At 43.7% G+C, this 20,400-nt stretch overlaps 1 protein-coding gene across 1 annotated transcript; it reads right to left on the bottom strand.

Moving 5' to 3' along the window:
* Positions 1 to 3,559: 3,559 nt before the first annotated feature.
* Positions 3,560 to 19,807, bottom strand: LOC311328616 (lymphoid-specific helicase-like; the record flags this gene model as incomplete). Its single annotated transcript, XM_084462561.1, has 13 exons — positions 3,560 to 3,709; positions 10,712 to 10,831; positions 10,932 to 11,015; positions 12,835 to 12,979; positions 13,394 to 13,542; positions 14,034 to 14,195; positions 14,786 to 14,885; positions 15,823 to 16,019; positions 16,624 to 16,651; positions 16,999 to 17,056; positions 17,753 to 17,809; positions 18,468 to 18,636; positions 19,718 to 19,807. The coding sequence occupies 13 exons, from the start codon at positions 19,805 to 19,807 to the stop codon at positions 3,560 to 3,562; spliced, it is 1,509 nt and encodes a 502-aa protein (XP_084318687.1).
* Between the last annotated feature and the right edge of the window lie 593 nt (positions 19,808 to 20,400).

Here is a 20,400-nt window from a genome sequence, read left to right as displayed (position 1 = left end):
GCTAAACAATATAGTAACCTTACAATCTACAAGTAGCTGCAAAAGTTGGACAACAAGGGAATGACTGGCACATTGCTCAGCTTGTATGTATGTAGATACTAGCTACATCCAGCTAGTGCGAGACAAACATTAGGCCTAGACACGATGCACCGCACCAAAATTTCCTAAGAAACTACAGTGTCCATAATAGGACATCCTCGGACGTCCACGAAAGGAAATTCGAATCTCATTCTTTGTGCAAGCGCAAAATAAGAATTTGTGACCAATATAATTAATTTATTGTAAAGATATATAAAGCAAAACCTCCGTTGGGCCACTTTTTACCCATATTGTGCATTAAAGGGCTATAAGGCTGGTTGAAGACATCATGTTGATGTTGTTGTACATCAACGTACAGATCTTCAACAGAATTTCAACGTTGATTTATAAGTATTTTATCAACCTTTTTCAACCATTGAGCATTAAATATTGTTTCAAGGTTGAAACGACAACTGACATTAATCCAACTATATTTCAACGTTGAAGGTCGGTCGTGTGCCAGCTGGGACCGGTCAATGGTCTTTAGTACAATACAGTATGCGGCATTTCTTCTTGCAAGGAGAGAGACACACCAGCAGAATGCTCTGTGTGGACTCTCCTGTTTTAGATAGATACCTGTACATAAAAATAATTTAATAATCCCAGAAGGGAAATTTCCCTGCTGCAAAATACTACACAAGCACACGGAAAGGGCGTTTGTGGTTTGACCTAGAAAACACACAGACGTACTCTTACAAAACCAGATAGGGTGTAGGCTACTTTTGCAATAGGTGAGAAGTTTCTGCGAACACCTCTAAACCAGAGTTGTGGTTTCTTGCAGTAGCTCAATTCCTATGTATTTGAAACCATAAAACCCCCCTCTCTGCTCAGCAACATGCATCAGCCTTACATTTCATCATTACATTTGACAGCAGTGTAATACTTTTTACTTTTTACTAAAGATCGCACTACCGCTCAGGCATCAGGTACACCTATTGCAACTCAGTGCTCTAGAAGCCAAAGTATGCCAAAGGCCACAACCCCAGCTAGACAGAACACAGTTGATGAGGAATTGGGTAACATGATTGCAAGGGATTTCCAACCATTGTCAATCGTGGAGGACAAGGGATTCGGAAGCTACATTCATGCTCTTAATCCCAAGCAGAAAAAAACTCTCCCAAACAACAATCAAGACTGTACGACAGAGAATGTGTTTCATTGCAATAAAGGGTTAAAAAGGCTACAGCAGTTTGCCTGACACCCAGAGCCACCACTTCCTTCATGTTGGTTACATGTCACTTCATTGCAAATTAATGGAGTCCTGTCTTCTGGACTGTTTTGAGTTTAGTGAGACACTTCAGAGAACTTAGCAGAGGAACTAGAACTAGAGTAGAAAATAAAGTGGCTTGCTGTGTTCGTGACAGCGCAGCTACTGTAACATATTAACCAATGATGCTGGTTATGTTCTTGAATTATGTTCAGTGCATCGTTGTTATTGTTGGACTACAAGTGACTTATTACTAATATAACGTGTTTTAGTATTGTGGTCAATTAGACCTACCTTTAAAAGCACTGTGTTGGGGTACAGTAAGGTAAAATAGTGACCACACTGACAAACCTTTTTTCCTTTATATATCATGTATTGTAAAATGATAATTTTGTAGATTATCCTGAAATAAATGTTTCAAAGCATTTGACCATTGCAAAGTAGGACCCCCAACTACAGGCACAAACATACAGAACAAACACACATATACACACATTCAGACAGAGAGAGAGAGTTAGACAGATGGTGAGAGAGAGGGACTGCAGCTCCATGTTATGAATGTGGCCGCCAGCACCCACCCAAATCCATCCTCTCCCTCTCTTTCCTGCCCCCCTGTCTCCGTCCTGTCCATTTTAGCCTGCACGTTTCGTTTGTTTTTACCTGAGTTGCCTTGTACATTACTCCAACCTTGCATTTCTGATCAGATACTACATAAAGATTGGTGGCGCCCGCTCCTTATGTGACCATCACCATATCTCTGTCTTCAAGCCTGTCTTGGTGCGGGGCACCAGGCTGGATATGTGGGACTGTGTTCCGAGCTCTGGTTCCATCAGCGGACCCCCAGATATGACCGCCGGCCGTGTGAGGATCCAGAGTGACGGTGCTTCCATCTGTTGAATCATTTCAAGATCAGTTAAATGTCTGTGCCAACAGATGTAATTGATTCAACTCACATTGTAGAATAAATTCTGTAGAATAAATTCCCTTTCACTGGGGGATTCCAACACTGTTTTTACATTAAACACTCAGAACAGATGTGTTCAAAACATCATGTGTTATATTGTCCTTAACCAAATACACAGATGTGTTAAAATAATGTAATGTGTGTTGTTTTTAACATATTTTCTAGGAGTGCAGTTGGCCTACGGACACAGAGACACTTACATCTTTCTAGTGTTGACCATGGGACGTCGGAGGGTGGGAAATCTAAAGCCAAAAGCTGAAGCAGTTATAGATTCTTGTTCTGTAGATTAAACAATCAAAACAAAAACGCTTATGTGAAATAATTAATTTCTGTCATCATTCTGATGAACTGATGTGGGAACAACTCAAATAGAAAATAAATCCAGTTTGTTGGGGAAAAAAACATGGATTGTTTAACACCTTAATTATTTTAAAAAGAAAGGAACTTCTGAATTTCTGAGGACCATAATGGCACGATATGGGGACAATACAGTATTAACATGACATGGGAAGCATAAGAGAATGATGAGGGGACATTAATCAACTACTCACCCCTCAAGATCTTGTCCACCTCAGCCTTCAGCTGCTTCCTGATGTCTTCTATCTCTACTAACCTCTCCTCTGGATCTCCCATCTCTACTAACCTCTCCTCTGGGTCTCCTATCTCTACTAACCTCTCCTCTGGGTCTCCTATCTCTATTAACCTCTCCTCTGGGTCTCCTATCTCTACTAACCTCTCCTCTGGGTCTCCTATCTCTACTAACCTCTCCTCTGGGTCTCCTATCTCTATTAACCTCTCCTCTGGGTCTCCTAACTCTACTAACCTCTCCTCTGGGTCTCCTATCTCTACTAACCTCTCCTCTGGGTCTCCTATCTCTATTAACCTCTCCTCTGGGTCTCCTATCTCTACTAACCTCTCCTCTGGGTCTCCTATCTCTATTAACCTCTCCTCTGGGTCTCCTATCTCTATTAACCTCTCCTCTGGGTCCAGCAGCTCAGAGATCCCAGCGGCACCAACTGGACCTTTCTGACTCACCATGTAGTTCTGAGTGGGTGTGTGTGTGTGTGGGGGGGGGAGTTAAACATCCTGTTTTAATACAAAGTATTAAAATTCAAAGATACATTTACAAAATGTTGACAAATCCAATGAGAGCTTTTATTTCATATTATCAGATGAAATAAGGTGGAAATGGAAGTCACCTGAAGCAGCATCTGGGGATCTCCTCCCTTCTTCTCCATCTCCTTCAGCTCACCATCAGCTCTCTGCAGCATTATCCTCTCCTTCTCTGCCATGGAGGCCAACACTCGTCGTCATCCACAGCCGACATCAGCATGGTGAAACCGCTCTCCATATCCTCTCACTGCAGTCTGCCAGCTGTCTGACAGGCACAGGAGAGATGGGTAATATGAGACACAGTTCATTATGGAGTTCCTGGCGAGCACCACTAGAGGGCAGTAGTACTGAATGGGACAGAAAAGAAGGTTTACCCAATCCCACATGTTAGTTCATGCAGTGGGTACATAAAAGTGTAAACAAAACACCTTTCCATGAGACTGCCACCTCAATGAAGGACTGCACATCCAACAAATGCCTATTTCTCATTCATTCATCTGTATTATTATTTTTATAATAATATTTGTATATGGAAAACAGTGGAGGATATTGCATGACTTCACCTTAAAAGTTTCCATGGTTGTCTTTGGTTTGAGAATCTCCATCTTTACTGAGTACATTTTGTTCTTTATAACAAGCAGCTCTTTCCGTCAGCAATTGCTGAAAATAAACAAGACATTAGCTTTACTCATGCTCTACGAATTGACATTGAAATATCAGTTGACACTAGACAGTCAAACTCCTTGACATTGGACTTCAAAAGTCTTACAAAGATTAATCTCAATTCAGTTTTGATATAATTATAAGTGTCTGAATATCAATAATTCTAGCCCTTTTCACCTCTCTCACTCCTTACACTGATTTTGGGGATGTGTTTTTCAGCAGGTAGAGTTATCTGGGATTTGTGATCTTGACAGGCAGACATTTTGGACACAGCAGAGTTTGGTCATTCATGCAGAACAGAGATAGTGGCGCATCGTGCTTTTCACACACATTGGCAACTTCGGGCAGATCTGCTACTACAGGCATTTCTTTAGAGAAGCCGAGGTTGTGGCTGGTTCAAGGTATGACTCATCCAGACTAAGATTGTTCACCAGAGCTTCTAGAATGTGGTCGATGGCCAGTTCAGGAGGCTGAGGGAACGATCTCGAGAGAGGGCAGCTGCACTCACCTCTGCTCCAGTAGGCCTCTAGGCAGTAGGCTATTGGCAGAAGCTCTGCCTGCAGGGAATGGTGACTGGGCAAGAGAAGACATCCAGACAGATTGAACAGACGAACTGCTCCCGAGTTAAACCACCCGTCGCCATTTCTCTTCAATGCAGGAAGTTGTAGAGGAGGCAAGTCATAAGATTTGCAGGTTGCTCTGGTAGCCTATGGAGGTTTCGCCAGGGTCTCTCTCCTTATCAGCAACTGATGTCATAAACTGGCATTCAGCAACTGAGAGCTGAGTTCGACAACTGCTACAAAGTTGCTGTGACTGAGAAAGCTTGTAGCCTAGGCTACACCAAGACTACAATTGTCCCACCAAAATCAAATGTAATAAATCAGTAGAAATGTTACCAGCTGCTACTATATGCAAGTTGAATCGTACGCTTCCTGTGACCAATATAGACTATATTTCCCAACAGCCATTTTGACATCTTGTAGGGTAAACAGGTGTAATCAATAACAGTAATTATGTCCTGTGCCATGTAGGATTTAGGTGGGCCAGGGGCCTAATATTATGCATGCAGGCTCACTGGAATGGCTGACAGACTATAATAGAATAGGACCTTAATTAATTTGATCAATTGCACCTGTTTGCCCTGCTGTCAAAATGGTGGGAAAAGGGTATATTCCCAAGCACTGTTCAGTTTGAAAGATAGAATCCAATCTTTCCACTGTCCCTTCCCATGTGTCACAACTCTGTCTACCTGTCCACTACTGGGGTCTAGCATGGATATTAAGATAACTGGACATGGCATTGAACAATGGCTGCCCATTCATTCCACTGCTCACCCAGTGCATGAAGCCAGTTTGTGTCCAAAGCTCAGTATTGCAAGTCATGTGACACCATGGGGGACAAGAAGTCTATTTCCCATAAAGAAACGGCTGGGGAAAGAAACCCCCAAAAGTCTTGGTAGATTATCACTCAACATCACAGGTTGGGTTGTACAGGGCATGGGTAATCCTGCTCTTTTACAGTGTTGCTTGTCATGTGTTGCTCTTGTGGAAGAAAACTCAGTCTTCACTCTTTGTGGCTTCAGGTATAAAATTCTTTATTTTATATGCGGCATGGAGAGAAACAATACACAGAGTCATTACAACATCTCTCTGAAGAGTATAGTACTCCCTTCAGATTACATTCATACAGCAGCACAACAAGCGCCATATGTGCAGCAGTTATCAACATACAGATCTGGGTACATTTCATCAAGGCCACATATTTCTCTGGATATAATGTGAATGGTGCATTGAGTCACAGCTAGAAAACAACTAATTAATAGAACAAAAATATATGACTTATGACTTTAACAAGCATAATATAATTTCAATCTTTAAACCTCTACACTGTCTGCATCATACTGCTCTGTCTGTGTTCATTGCCTGCTCATTATCTGTCTGTATTGTCATTTTCAGTATTTACCCTTTATTTATAACCTGCCAAGGGACTACAGTTGAAAATGATCTGACACCATCCCTGTAACAATAAACTCAATAAAGTAGAGTAAAACATAAAACGTGGTGTGTAGTAAACTCATGGGTGTAGTAAACTCATGGGTAGTAAACTCATGGGGGTAGTAAACTCATGTGTAGTAAACTCATGGGTGTAGTAAACTCATGGGTAGTAAACTCATGTGTAGTAAACTCATGTGTAGTAAACCCATGGGGGTAGTAAACTTATGGGGGTAGTAAACTCATGGGTAGTAAACTCATGGGTAGTAAACTCATGGGTGTAGTAAACTCATGGGTGTAGTAAACTCATGGGTAGTAAACTCATGGGTAGTAAACTCATGGGTAGTAAACTCAAAGGTGTAGTAAACTCATGGGTAGTAAACTCATGGGTAGTAAACTCATGGGGGTAGTAAACTCATGGGTAGTAAACTCATGGGGGTAGTAAACTCATGGGGGTAGTAAACTCATGGGTAGTAAACTCATGGGTGTAGTAAACTCATGGGTGTAGTAAACTCATGGGTAGTAAACTCATGGGGGTAGTAAACTCATGGGGGTAGTAAACTCATGGGTGTAGTAAACTCATGGGTAGTAAACTCATGGGTGTAGTAAACTCATGGGTGTAGTAAACTCATGGGTGTAGTAAACTCATGGGTGTAGTAAACTCATGGGTGTAGTAAACTCATGGGTGTAGTAAACTCATGTGTAGTAAACTCATGTGTAGTAAACTCATGTGTAGTAAACTCATGGGTAGTAAACTCATGGGTAGTAAACTCATGGGTAGTAAACTCATGGGGGTAGTAAACTCATGGGTGTAGTAAACTCAAAGGTGTAGTAAACTCATGGGTAGTAAACTCAAAGGTGTAGTAAACTCATGGGTAGTAAACTCATGGGTAGTAAACTCATGGGGGTAGTAAACTCAAAGGTGTAGTAAACTCATGGGTAGTAAACTCATGGGTAGTAAACTCATGGGTGTAGTAAACTCATGGGTAGTAAACTCATGGGTAGTAAACTCATGGGGGTAGTAAACTCATGGGGGTAGTAAACTCATGGGTGGTAAACTCATGGGGGTAGTAAACTCATGGGGGTAGTAAACTCATGGGTGGTAAACTCATGGGGGTAGTAAACTCATGGGTAGTAAACTCATGGGGGTAGTAAACTCATGGGTAGTAAACTCATGGGTGTAGTAAACTCATGGGTAGTAAACTCATGGGTAGTAAACTCATGGGGGTAGTAAACTCATGGGTAGTAAACTCATGGGTGTAGTAAACTCATGGGTAGTAAACCCATGGGTGTAGTAAACTCATGGGTAGTAAACTCATGGGTAGTAAACTCATGGGTGTAGTAAACTCATGGGTAGTAAACTCATGGGTGTAGTAAACTCATGGGTAGTAAACCCATGGGTGTAGTAAACTCATGGGTAGTAAAATCATGGGTAGTAAACTCATGGGTGTAGTAAACTCATGGGTAGTAAACGCATGGGTGTAGTAAACTCATGGGTGTAGTAAACTCATGGGTAGTAAACTCATGGGTAGTAAACTCATGGGTAGTAAACTCATGGGTGTAGTAAACTCATGGGTAGTAAACTCATGGGTGTAGTAAACTCATGGGTAGTAAACTCATGGGTAGTAAACTCATGGGTGTAGTAAACTCATGGGTAGTAAACTCATGTGTAGTAAACTCATGGGTAGTAAACTCATGGGTGTAGTAAACTCATGGGTAGTAAACGCATGGGTGTAGTAAACTCATGGGTGTAGTAAACTCATGGGTAGTAAACTCATGGGTAGTAAACTCATGGGTAGTAAACTCATGGGTGTAGTAAACTCATGGGTAGTAAACGCATGGGTGTAGTAAACTCATGGGGGTAGTAAACTCATGGGTGTAGTAAACTCATGGGTAGTAAACTCATGGGTGTAGTAAACTCATGGGTGTAGTAAACTCATGGGTAGTAAACTCATGGGTAGTAAACTCATGGGTAGTAAACTCATGGGTGTAGTAAACTCATGGGTAGTAAACTCATGGGTGTAGTAAACTCATGGGTAGTAAACTCATGGGTAGTAAACTCATGGGTGTAGTAAACTCATGGGTAGTAAACTCATGTGTAGTAAACTCATGGGTAGTAAACTCATGGGTGTAGTAAACTCATGGGTAGTAAACGCATGGGTGTAGTAAACTCATGGGTGTAGTAAACTCATGGGTAGTAAACTCATGGGTAGTAAACTCATGGGTAGTAAAATCATGGGTAGTAAACTCATGGGTGTAGTAAACTCATGGGTAGTAAACGCATGGGTGTAGTAAACTCATGGGTGTAGTAAACTCATGGGTAGTAAACTCATGGGTAGTAAACTCATGGGTAGTAAACTCATGGGTGTAGTAAACTCATGGGTAGTAAACTCATGGGTGTAGTAAACTCATGGGTAGTAAACTCATGGGTAGTAAACTCATGGGTGTAGTAAACTCATGGGTGTAGTAAACTCATGGGGGTAGTAAACTCATGGGGGTAGTAAACTCATGTGTAGTAAACTCATGGGTGTAGTAAACTCATGGGGGTAGTAAACTTATGGGGGTAGTAAACTCATGGGTGTAGTAAACACATGGGTAGTAAACTCATGGGTAGTAAACTCATGGGTAGTAAACTCAAAGGTGTAGTAAACTCATGGGTAGTAAACTCATGGGTAGTAAACTCATGGGTAGTAAACTCATGGGGGTAGTAAACTTATGGGGGTAGTAAACTCATGGGTAGTAAACTCATGGGTAGTAAACTCATGGGGGTAGTAAACTCATGGGTGTAGTAAACTCAAAGGTGTAGTAAACTCATGGGTAGTAAACTCATGGGTAGTAAACTCATGGGTAGTAAACTCATGGGGGTAGTAAACTCATGGGGGTAGTAAACTCATGGGTGTAGTAAACTCATGGGTAGTAAACTCATGGGTGTAGTAAACTCATGGGTAGTAAACTCATGGGTGTAGTAAACTCATGGGTAGTAAACTCATGGGTAGTAAACTCATGGGTGTAGTAAACTCATGGGTGTAGTAAACTCATGGGTAGTAAACTCATGGGTAGTAAACTCATGGGGGTAGTAAACTCATGGGTGTAGTAAACTCATGGGTAGTAAACTCAAAGGTGTAGTAAACTCATGGGTAGTAAACTCATGGGTAGTAAACTCATGGGTAGTAAACTCATGGGTGTAGTAAACTCATGGGTAGTAAACTCATGGGTAGTAAACTCATGGGTGTAGTAAACTCATGGGTGTAGTAAACTCATGGGGGTAGTAAACTCATGGGGGTAGTAAACTCATGTGTAGTAAACTCATGGGTGTAGTAAACACATGGGTAGTAAACTCATGGGTAGTAAACTCATGGGTAGTAAACTCAAAGGTGTAGTAAACTCATGGGTAGTAAACTCATGGGTAGTAAACTCATGGGTAGTAAACTCATGGGGGTAGTAAACTTATGGGGGTAGTAAACTCATGGGTAGTAAACTCATGGGTAGTAAACTCATGGGGGTAGTAAACTCATGGGTAGTAAACTCAAAGGTGTAGTAAACTCATGGGTAGTAAACTCATGGGTAGTAAACTCATGGGGGTAGTAAACTCATGGGGGTAGTAAACTCATGGGTGTAGTAAACTCATGGGTAGTAAACTCATGGGTGTAGTAAACTCATGGGTGTAGTAAACTCATGGGTAGTAAACGCATGGGTGTAGTAAACTCATGGGGGTAGTAAACTCATGGGTAGTAAACTCATGGGTAGTAAACTCATGGGTGTAGTAAACTCATGGGTGTAGTAAACTCATGGGGGTAGTAAACTCATGGGGGTAGTAAACTCATGTGTAGTAAACTCATGGGTGTAGTAAACACATGGGTAGTAAACGCATGGGTGTAGTAAACTCATGGGGGTAGTAAACTCATGGGTAGTAAACTCATGGGGGTAGTAAACTCATGGGGGTAGTAAACTCATGGGGGTAGTAAACTCATGGGGGTAGTAAACTCATGGGTAGTAAACTCATGGGTAGTAAACTCATGGGTGTAGTAAACTCATGGGTAGTAAACTCATGGGTAGTAAACTCATGGGTGTAGTAAACTCATGGGTGTAGTAAACTCATGGGTGTAGTAAACTCATGGGTAGTAAACTCATGGGTGTAGTAAACCCATGGGGGTAGTAAACTCATGGGGGTAGTAAACTCATGGGTAGTAAACTCATGGGTGTAGTAAACTCATGGGTAGTAAACGCATGGGTGTAGTAAACTCATGGGTAGTAAACTCATGGGTAGTAAACTCATGGGTGTAGTAAACTCATGGGTGTAGTAAACTATACTCAGATCACTATATTCATATTACTAACACATCGTTGTTATAAGTGGTAATTGAATACGTTTTTCGAATTGCACGCACGGTAATAGGGGCTTAATGGTCATTTAAAACAAATAAGTGATTCAAGTGTACGCATAGAGAATTACGAGGCTCACAAATGTTCTAGCCTGTTTGTTATTTAAAAATAAATAAATGAAATTGGATAATGTAGGCTAATATAGTTAGGCAGACAAGCTAATAAAGCACACAGTGTATAGAAAATTCCCCAGAATGCAGAAAATGAAGCTTTTGATGCCCAAAATTTCCCCCAGACCCCCCAGACACAGTACCCCCACCGCCTCATTCTGCGCCAGGAACAGCCCTGAGTGTGTGCGTCCCGGGGACTCACGTTGTGGTCTCGGTCGGAGTAGGCCATGGCGCCGTCCAGACGGCTGTACTGATACCCCCGCAGGTAGCAGTAGTCCACCAGCAGGTCCAGGATGGTCGTCATCGTACTGAAGACCAGCACCTGCCCACAAACGCCACACAAAACCCCAAGAGCTCACATCTGGGGCTGCTGGTCCAGGAAGTGGTCAAACTAAATCTGTACCCATGTGACAAGTTTGTACCTTGTGGCCTCTCTTCTTCAGCTCGGGCAACATTCTGTCCAGGATGAGGAACTTTCCGGAAGTCTGGACCAGCTGCTCGTCAATCTAGAGACACATCACAATGACAGACCGACTCAAAACTACTGTATCTGACCAAACCATGCATACTTTGTTCCGTCACGTCTGTGGTGTCAGATTGCCATTCCCATGTGTGTATGAAACGGGGCATTTTTTTCTGTTTTAAATCTTAAATCCATTTGGCTTATCCGCCTGTTCAAAAATATATTCTTTTGAACTAGTTGAAAAGAGCGCAAACCATTTTTCTACTTAAAGAAGCAGGCTGACATGATCACCCAGCTGGGGACAGGGGGAACTCTATGAGGTAGGGACATTACCTTGAAGTCCTGAGAGGCGGGGTCCAGGGTGAACTCTATGAGGTAGGGACCAGGGGGAACTCTATAAGGTAGGGACCAGGGGGAACTCTATGAGGTAGGGACCAGGGGGAACTCTATGAGGTAGGGACCAGGGGGAACTCTATGAGGTAGGGACCAGGGGGAACTCTATGAGGTAGGGTCCAGGGTGAACTCTATGAGGTAGGGACCAGGGGGAACTCTATGAGGTAGGGACCAGGGGGAACTCTATGAGGTAGGGACCAGGGGGAACTCTATGAGGTAGGGACATTACCTTGAAGTCCTGAGAGGCGGGGTCCAGGGGGAACTCTATGAGGTAGGGACCAGGGGGAACTCTATGAGGTAGGGACCAGGGGGAACTCTATGAGGTAGGGACCAGGGGGAACTCTATGAGGTAGGGACATTACCCTGAACTCCTGAGAGACAGGGTCCAGGGGGAACTCTATGAGGTAGGGACCAGGGGGAACTCTATGAGGTAGGGACATTACCTTGAACTCCTGAGAGACAGGGTCCAGGGGGAACTCTATGAGGTAGGGACCAGGGGGAACTCTATGAGGTAGGGACCAGGGGGAACTCTATGAGGTAGGGACATTACCCTGAACTCCTGAGAGACAGGGTCCAGGGGGAACTCTATGAGGTAGGGACCAGGGGGAACTCTATGAGGTAGGGACATTACCTTGAACTCCTGAGAGACAGGGTCCAGGGGGAACTCTATGAGGTAGGGACCAGGGGGAACTCTATGAGGTAGGGACCAGGGGGAACTCTATGAGGTAGGGTCCAGGGGGAACTCTATGAGGTAGGGTCCAGGGGGAACTCTATGAGGTAGGGACCAGGGGGAACTCTATGAGGTAGGGACCAGGGGGAACTCTATGAGGTAGGGTCCAGGGGGAACTCTATGAGGTAGGGTCCAGGGGGAACTCTATGAGGTAGGGACCAGGGGGAACTTTATGAGGTAGGGACCAGGGGGAACTCTATGAGGTAGGGACCAGGGGGAACTCTATGAGGTAGGGACCAGGGGGAACTCTATGAGGTAGGGACCAGGGGGAACTCTATGAGGTAGGGACCAGGGGGAACTCTATGAGGTAGGGACCAGGGGGAACTCTATGAGGTAGGGACATTACCTTGAACTCCTGAGAGACAGGGTCCAGGGGGAACTCTATGAGGTAGGGACCAGGGGGAACTCTATGAGGTAGGGTCCAGGGGGAACTCTATGAGGTAGGGTCCAGGGGGAACTCTATGAGGTAGGGTCCAGGGGGAACTCTATGAGGTAGGGTCCAGGGGGAACTCTATGAGGTAGGGTCCAGGGGGAACTTTATGAGGTAGGGACCAGGGGGAACTCTATGAGGTAGGGACCAGGGGGAACTCTATGAGGTAGGGACCAGGGGGAACTCTATGAGGTAGGGACCAGGGGGAACTCTATGAGGTAGGGACCAGGGGGAACTCTATGAGGTAGGGACCAGGGGGAACTCTATGAGGTAGGGACCAGGGGGTACTCTATGAGGTAGGGACATTACCTTGAAGTCCTGAGAGGCGGGGTCCAGCGGGTACTCTATGAGGTAGGGGTGGTTGCAGGATTTCTTCAGCAGCATGAGGATGTTGCGCAGCTTCAGGTTGATCTGGGCGTCGAGGGGCGTCTGAACCTCCACTACTGCGCCAGAGCTGGGGAGAAAGTCGTGACCCAAATTTATTCCACAGCACTCAAATTTATTCAGCAAAAATAGAAAAAGTCCGTGACACATAACACAACATTGGCCCACGCCAAGGTTAGCCCACTTCCTGTCATGTCTCATAAATAAATTATTGAAATTATTGAATTGTGTGTCCTGCAAAATAAAAACCCAACATTTTCTCTATAAATATATATTTTTAAATCCCTTAAAAAAGAAAAGAAAGGGAAACCGCCCACGAGGCCGCGACCCAATCAAAACGGCTCCGCGACCCACCTATGGGTCGCGACCCACCAGTTGAGAAACGCTGGTCTAAATGTTTGACATGTTAACTTGGGCTTGGGTGCGCAGCCTCCACTAGCTCCACTGAGCAGGAGCTAACGACACGGAGGGAGCTGCTACAGACCTCTGCTCCGCCTCCAGCTCCTTCTGGAGCTTCTCCAGGTATTTCTCCAGGTCGTGGGGAGAGTCGTCTTCCGTCTCCGAGTACCTGACCGGCTTCCTGACCCGTCGCTTGGGCCGGCCGCCGGGCGTCAGCTCCACCGGGGCCTCCACCTGGACAGAGAGCACACACACACACCGTGTTCACTGGGTTCACACTCTTAAGCCACATGTCAAATTCCCTGACTTTTCCCCGACTTCCAGTGACTGAAAAGCTGAATTTCCATGACCTGTAATGCACAGACAAACTGTGGGAAGAGGATAAATGCTTGCTGAACAACAACCACTCACGCAATACAGGAAACGCGTTAAATAACCTGATAAAGAAAAATACTGCATGGAAAATATTATCATTTTTATTTTTTTAAATTGAAAATGCTAACAAAATTCCCTGATATTCCATGACTTGGGCCAAAAATCTAATTAAAATTCCATGATATTCCAGAAATACCATGACCCGTGGGTACCCTGTGTTAAGATACTGTTTTCAAATCCCAATAACGGTTTACATCATGTCAAAGCGTCGTGGGGGGGTGCTTTTTGGAGAATTGGAACATTGACATTGAAACCCCCAGTCAGAAGAGAAGGTAGATTTGAACTTTAACCTTTTCCTGGCCGAGCATCTTGGCGATGGTCTTGCTGGCCACCGCCGTGTAGAAGGACGCCTGCTTGGCGGTGAGGGGGGCGTACACCACGATCTCCTTCTTCGGCGGCACCTCTAAGGTCACGTCAGACTTCAGCCTCCTGAGAAGGAACGGCGTGAGGATCTGGGGGCGGAGACAGAAGGCGTAAGGGGGTCACATGACAAGGGTCCCAGACACACAAACCACAACCTGGAAATAAAGTTCAAGTTCAGGCCTAGAGTGACTTGACACTGGTGATTAAAGGAGAATGCTCGTTTTTGACAACCTGGACTTTATTTACGGCATATTATAAGACGGTTAAACTGGAGCGACGCTTGTGCGCTGTGCGCATGCGTGCTGGAGCAAGTGGGGAAGCCATTTCGTTTCTAAAGACGTTTCTAAAGATCATATTACAGAGGCATGTGAAAAACCACAACAAGCCCTCGCTCTATGCAAGCACAACTAGCGATTCATGAAGACAGATTGATGAAAACAACCGTTTCGTGGCAGAAAATAGATTTTTAGAAGCTGCATTCTCGGTGCCCCGTCCGCCGCCATTACATGGATATACTTGGCTCGCGCTGGATTTGAAATTTCTTCTACAGGCCTCCGAATTACACCAAAGTGATCTCGGTGAGTGAAACGTCTTATAATATGCCGTAAATAAGGTCCAGGTTGTCAAAAACGAGCATTGTCCTGTAACTCTGGTATGACCGCTGGTGAGGGTGGAGTACCTGGTGAAGCATGTTCAGGATGTTCTGCTCGCGTTCGTTGGCGACAATGTTCTCGGCGTCCGAGCTGATGATGGTGTCGATGTCGAACCACGACTCAAAGCTGCAGAGAACAACGACAACAACGACATCCTCAGAATGATCGACCCAAAATATAGGAAACGTAAACAATAAGTAAATGTCAACAATAAATAAACATTAAGACATAATTCTCACTTTTTCCTCTATCAAATTTGTTCGTTTCCTTTGCAGTGAGTGAGATCATGGCCATTGCAGCAGTTAAAATAAAAAGCGCAAATTCACAATAGCTAAACTCGCATGTTTGTGAACATTTTTGTGGACCGACTGACAGAACAAGCTATAGAACTGCTGGTTGCAGCCAAAAATGAATCTCTGTACACTAAAGGTGTCTGCTGGATTGGTGTGCCATGCTTGTTCGTGACTCTTGCCGTTGGTTGGATGGATTTTGCAGCTGAATTTTAAACTTCCCACATTCTAACAACAACTGACAACTTTAGAATGTTGGGTATTGGGAGTTGGTTGGTGCGGTTGTGGCCGTGTTCAGACACCTTAAAGTCGCACTGAAATGAAAAAAGCATTCTGTCCCATTTTGGTTCACATAATTGGTCATAGTGTTCACCTATTCAACGATGTATGCCAAAAATTTTACAGAATTTTATATCGAAGTATATAATTTCTTACTTCCTGGAAAACGGTAGGTCACGTGCAATGACGACAACAGGTACCTTAGATTTTAGGCCAATAATCTCACGGCATCCACCCGTCAATCAACGCTATCCTTCTATCGAATCTGTCTAAAGTTCTTAAAACCCGTCCACTTGTCAATGTTCCAATCAAATTCCTCTAAACATATGTCCCGCCCTCATAGCTTGTTTGCGTCAGGAATACGTCAAACTACGGAAGTTAGATGATCTCAAACGTCCGTTTCAGTGAGACTTTTAAATACCCCCCAACCAGTGGCCTAAACCAGACACCGACGGCCACATGTTGACAACACTCCACCAGAAGGGGACGCCTACCTGCGGAGGTCGTCGAACACCTCCGGTAGCAGGAAGTTGAGCAGGGACCAGAGCTCGGCGAGGTTGTTCTGGAGCGGCGTGCCCGTGAGGAGCAGCTTGTTGTCCGCGGGCAGCATCTTCAGCTCGCGCACCAGGCGACAGTTCATGTTCTTGATCCGGTGACCCTCGTCCACGATCAGGAACTTCCACTGGAACCGCTGGGTGGGAAGGGATGAGGGAAGGAAAGGGATGATCAAAATGGATGACCACGGGGCGGCTGTAGCTCAGTTGGTAGAGCGGGTCGTTCAGTGATCGAAGGGTCAGCGGTTCGAATCCCAGCTCCGACTGTCCACATGTCGAAGTGTCCTTGAGCAAGACACCTAACCCCAAATTGCTCCCAATGAGCAGGTTAGCACCTTGCATGGCAGCTACCGCCATTGGTGTGTGAATGTGTGTGTGAATGGGTGAATGAGAGGCCGTTGTAAAGCGCTTTGAGTGCCGCTAAGGTGGAAAAGCGCTATATAAGTGCAGTCCATTTACCAAACATGCCATATTAAGAAATGAATGAATACATGTACACATTCATACATGTTCACGTTATTCAATGAAAAAATGTATTCAATAGATTCCATCAATTTCAATGAATTCAACATTCAGCTAGAGAAGTGAGGGATTTCTCCTGAAGCCACAAATGCACAAAACACCATCAATCGCTTCGCAAAACACTTTTTTTGGGTCACTTTGACAGAAAACTTGTACTGTTCGCAGGAAAGGACACAAGTGAACCACAGAGAAGAGTGTGGCAGGTGGGCGGGGGCCTACCTGGAGGTACTTCCTGTCGATGGCCATGCTGCATGCACAAAAGTGATCTGGGTGAGTCAAACTTCTTATAATATGTCGTAAATAAGGTCCAGGTTGTCAAAAACGAGCATTTTCCTTTAACATTACAAATGCAGAGGAGCGGTCATTTCACCCATGCAACTACATTTAAAGTAATTCCCTGCACCCCTTCAACTTACAATACCCGGCTTCTATGCTCTCCTAGGCATTTGCATTTTACCTGCCACTGTTTTTGACACTTCAAAATCACATGAAGAAAAAGTATTTTGGACATCCAATCCATTAATTTTCCCCTTGACATTTACTGTAGGCTGCAACACTACTTTCTCCCGGTAGATATTGCAAAACAATACTCACACAGGGACTCCTTCTACAGAGGGGAGCTCCACTGGAGCCTCCATCGGTTCAATGCACTCTATTAATCATAATGTAAACAGAAAGAAAAACATTAGTTGTGAGATACAACACCTTTATTAATGGTGTTGGGTTGATAAACACAGCATAAACAGTACTAATGTGTACATTGGCAATAATACCCCTCATATAAATCCCATTCAATATGATATATCTACGCCAAACACAAAGAGACTATACATTCTGTATTATTCCTGCAGTATGGTAAGGATGGTGACTGCAACTATGAAAAAGTTTGAAAACTACAGCTCCACCCTCAGTAGGCTATAGGCAGACAACCTTAAGCGTGATTTATGGTTGAACGCCTGTACCCTACAGCGCTGTCAGTCATTTATGCTTCTACGTTCATGTGTTACAAACCACATCGCATTGTGCGCATTGTGTTGCCTCTGGGTATGAAATGCGCTATACAAATAAAGCTTTGATTGATTGATTGATTGACATCACCATGACGCATAGTTATATTTTTGGGAAGGTGCACGTCAGGCTACAATTTAGCTTAAGCCATAACGACTGACCTACGGCTAGCAACCCATAACCTACACAATCGATTCAACATGGAGGCATAATTCACACTTAACGCGTATACCTCGCCCCTGACTAAACAAGGGAGACACACAAAGGCATGGAGACAGGCATGGCGAATCAAACTTGACAACTTCAACACAACAGACCTCATCACTCGCTGGACACTTACGAGAGAGCGCAGTGGCATGGTCCTCTCCCTGTGCTGCCTCCTCAAAATCGCTGTCAGCTGAGATTCACATGGAATAATATATTGAATAAACATTAGTTCTGGAAAAATTGTTGACATTGCCCACAAAATAAAAACACTCACAATGCCTTATCTTGTAAAATAGCCTACACAAACAGACAATCAGTTGTGTCATGATTTCCTGTATAGTAATTCACAGCTGATATTTTCTTGTAATTGGAAGTTAAATACATTCTAAATGTTACTCAAGTAAACACCACAGCTATTGTCAAATTCATTTCAAAACAATTCACAAAACTGTGGATGAGGTGAATAACCTCATATCATTAAATTATTACCTATTGGCTATGTAACAGCAAACTATAGGCCCTATGCCTACTGCACCTCACAGCCATGTTCAAGCTGCTTATATAAATTGGCACACACAGATTATAGGCAATATGCCAGCTATTTCATCATTGAGATTTTTTGATGGTAGAGTACAATAAATCCACTCTATGTTGTGTTGAGATATGTCATTAATATTTTCAGTATAAAAAGTAAATGTATTATTGTTATATTTTAGAACTCAAAGTGCAACAGTAGTATAATGGTGTAGAGAAAAATAACATCAGTAATTTTCAAACAGTAACAAAGCCTGGGAAAAATCGAATCTAAAGTCAACAAATAAATATCATTCAATGACATAAACACTTACCAAACACAGCAGAGGTCTCCAGGAGCTGCCCCTCCAGGTACTCCAGGCGCTGATCACGGGCACGTGCACACCTGACGTGGCGGATCAGCGCCTGGAGTACCTCTGTGGCCAGTACATGACCCTCCGAGTGGAGGTACTCCCTTGTCGCCCACGGATTCATTATTTGTAGCTGTAAAAAACACAACAATACATTTAAGGACACATGAATGAAAAAAGGGAAAACAATAACACAATAAGGAACAAAAATGTACACTGGATCCATGCTTCAGGTAACATTGATTTGCCTGATGCACAACAGCAACACATGTTTGCCACACGCAGACCACCCTGGGCCTGATAGATGACCCCCATGTCTGCTTAGATGCTATACTAATCCTGTCTTCCTCCCTCCTCCCTAGTATCTCTCCCTTTTACTCTAAACAGGTCCTGTGAACACCTCCCTGTCTCCTGTAGCACACCTGGTAACTTGTCCCGGTGAACCTCCCACCCTGTCCTCAGCCAAGGTTCCCCTTAAGACTTGCAGATCAATCTCCTGCTCTCCTCATGCAATTTTTACTCTGTAAATTCAAATATATTACCCTGTATATTGTTCCTTAGCCAATGCCATGTCACCTATTTTTTTTATTAAAACTATAATGTATAAAAAACACACTATCTTTGGTGACATCTATGTAGCCTACTTTGTAGGTAAACATGTTGTAAACAATTCCGGGTTTTAAATATACAGTAACTGCGTTTGTCGGTTTGTAACTTGGTTGCTAATCTTCAACATAGCGCTGCATTTTACAATGTTAATGTCAATATGTTATTTTTTTTTCAAGCGACTAACTTAATGAAAACAACATTGTATGTTGATAGTTTGGTGTTTAGATGTGAAAAGGTAAAATGTGAAAACATTACAGCCAATAGCCTAACCACGAGCCTAGCCTACTGTTAGGGGCCTACTTTTTTGACGACAAATGACAAATTGAATTAATTCGATGGAAATGCCATCACCAAATAATGCACGTGGTTTAACGCAGGCCACTATGGTCTAATCAAAACCATGAATTTGTTCATGCGAATTATAAATAGTGCAAGCATATGATACATGCAGTCATAGCACGTGTTATAAACGTAGGCTATCCAAACCATTAGCCTAATTTGTCAACGCCAATTACAAATGCGTGATAGCATAAACGCAGTAGCCTAATTATCACGAACACCCTCTTCATAAATAGGCCTACTACAATTTACTCTTAATCACTCACGTTGAACATCTCCAATTTTTGAGCCAGCTGGATGACCTCTGGCTCATTTATGGTGGGCAGCGCCGGGGGAGCAGTTGGTCTGGCAGCCATGATCTCATGTGATCTCTGATAATGATCATGTGTCGGTCGCCTCTTTTAAAGGATTAACATGGTGGTTCAATATAACACTTTCCAGGTATCTTTAGGCAACAACAAAACACATGTGTTTAACTATTTCAGAATTCATCCATACAAATTCTTTTAAAACATGTTTTTAGAGGTCTGAATCTGCCACTCAAAAAGTTCACTCACTCAAAACTGGGCGTGATTATTAACAACTGATTGACAGTTCTCTGAGCAAATGACCAACTGGAATCATTCTGATTGACAGGCGTGTGCCCCGTTACCATAGCTACCACCGCTCCGAGCTAGACAACACGAGCTAGATCGCACAACAGCCAGATCAATAGCCATTTTTCTAGCTGCTTACCAGGGGCATTTACAAAGTCCTTAATATTATATTAACCCCCAAACATTATAAAGATACACGCTACCTAACAGGCCGTATCCTCGAATTTGCATTAGGCCTATTTGGGAAAAGTACGATAAAAGTATAACGACGACACGTCTCCCCCACGACACAGAGGAAAAAGCACCCTGCAGCCGGCCACGCAAGCCTTGGGCTATTAGACTAACGTGATAGC

Source organism: Borostomias antarcticus (genome assembly GCF_949987555.1).
Source record: "Borostomias antarcticus genome assembly, contig: scaffold_101, whole genome shotgun sequence".
In the NCBI taxonomy this organism is placed as follows: domain Eukaryota; kingdom Metazoa; phylum Chordata; class Actinopteri; order Stomiiformes; family Stomiidae; genus Borostomias; species Borostomias antarcticus.
Note: the sequence above shows the minus strand (reverse complement) of the source record. Positions and strands in the feature narration are given on the sequence as shown.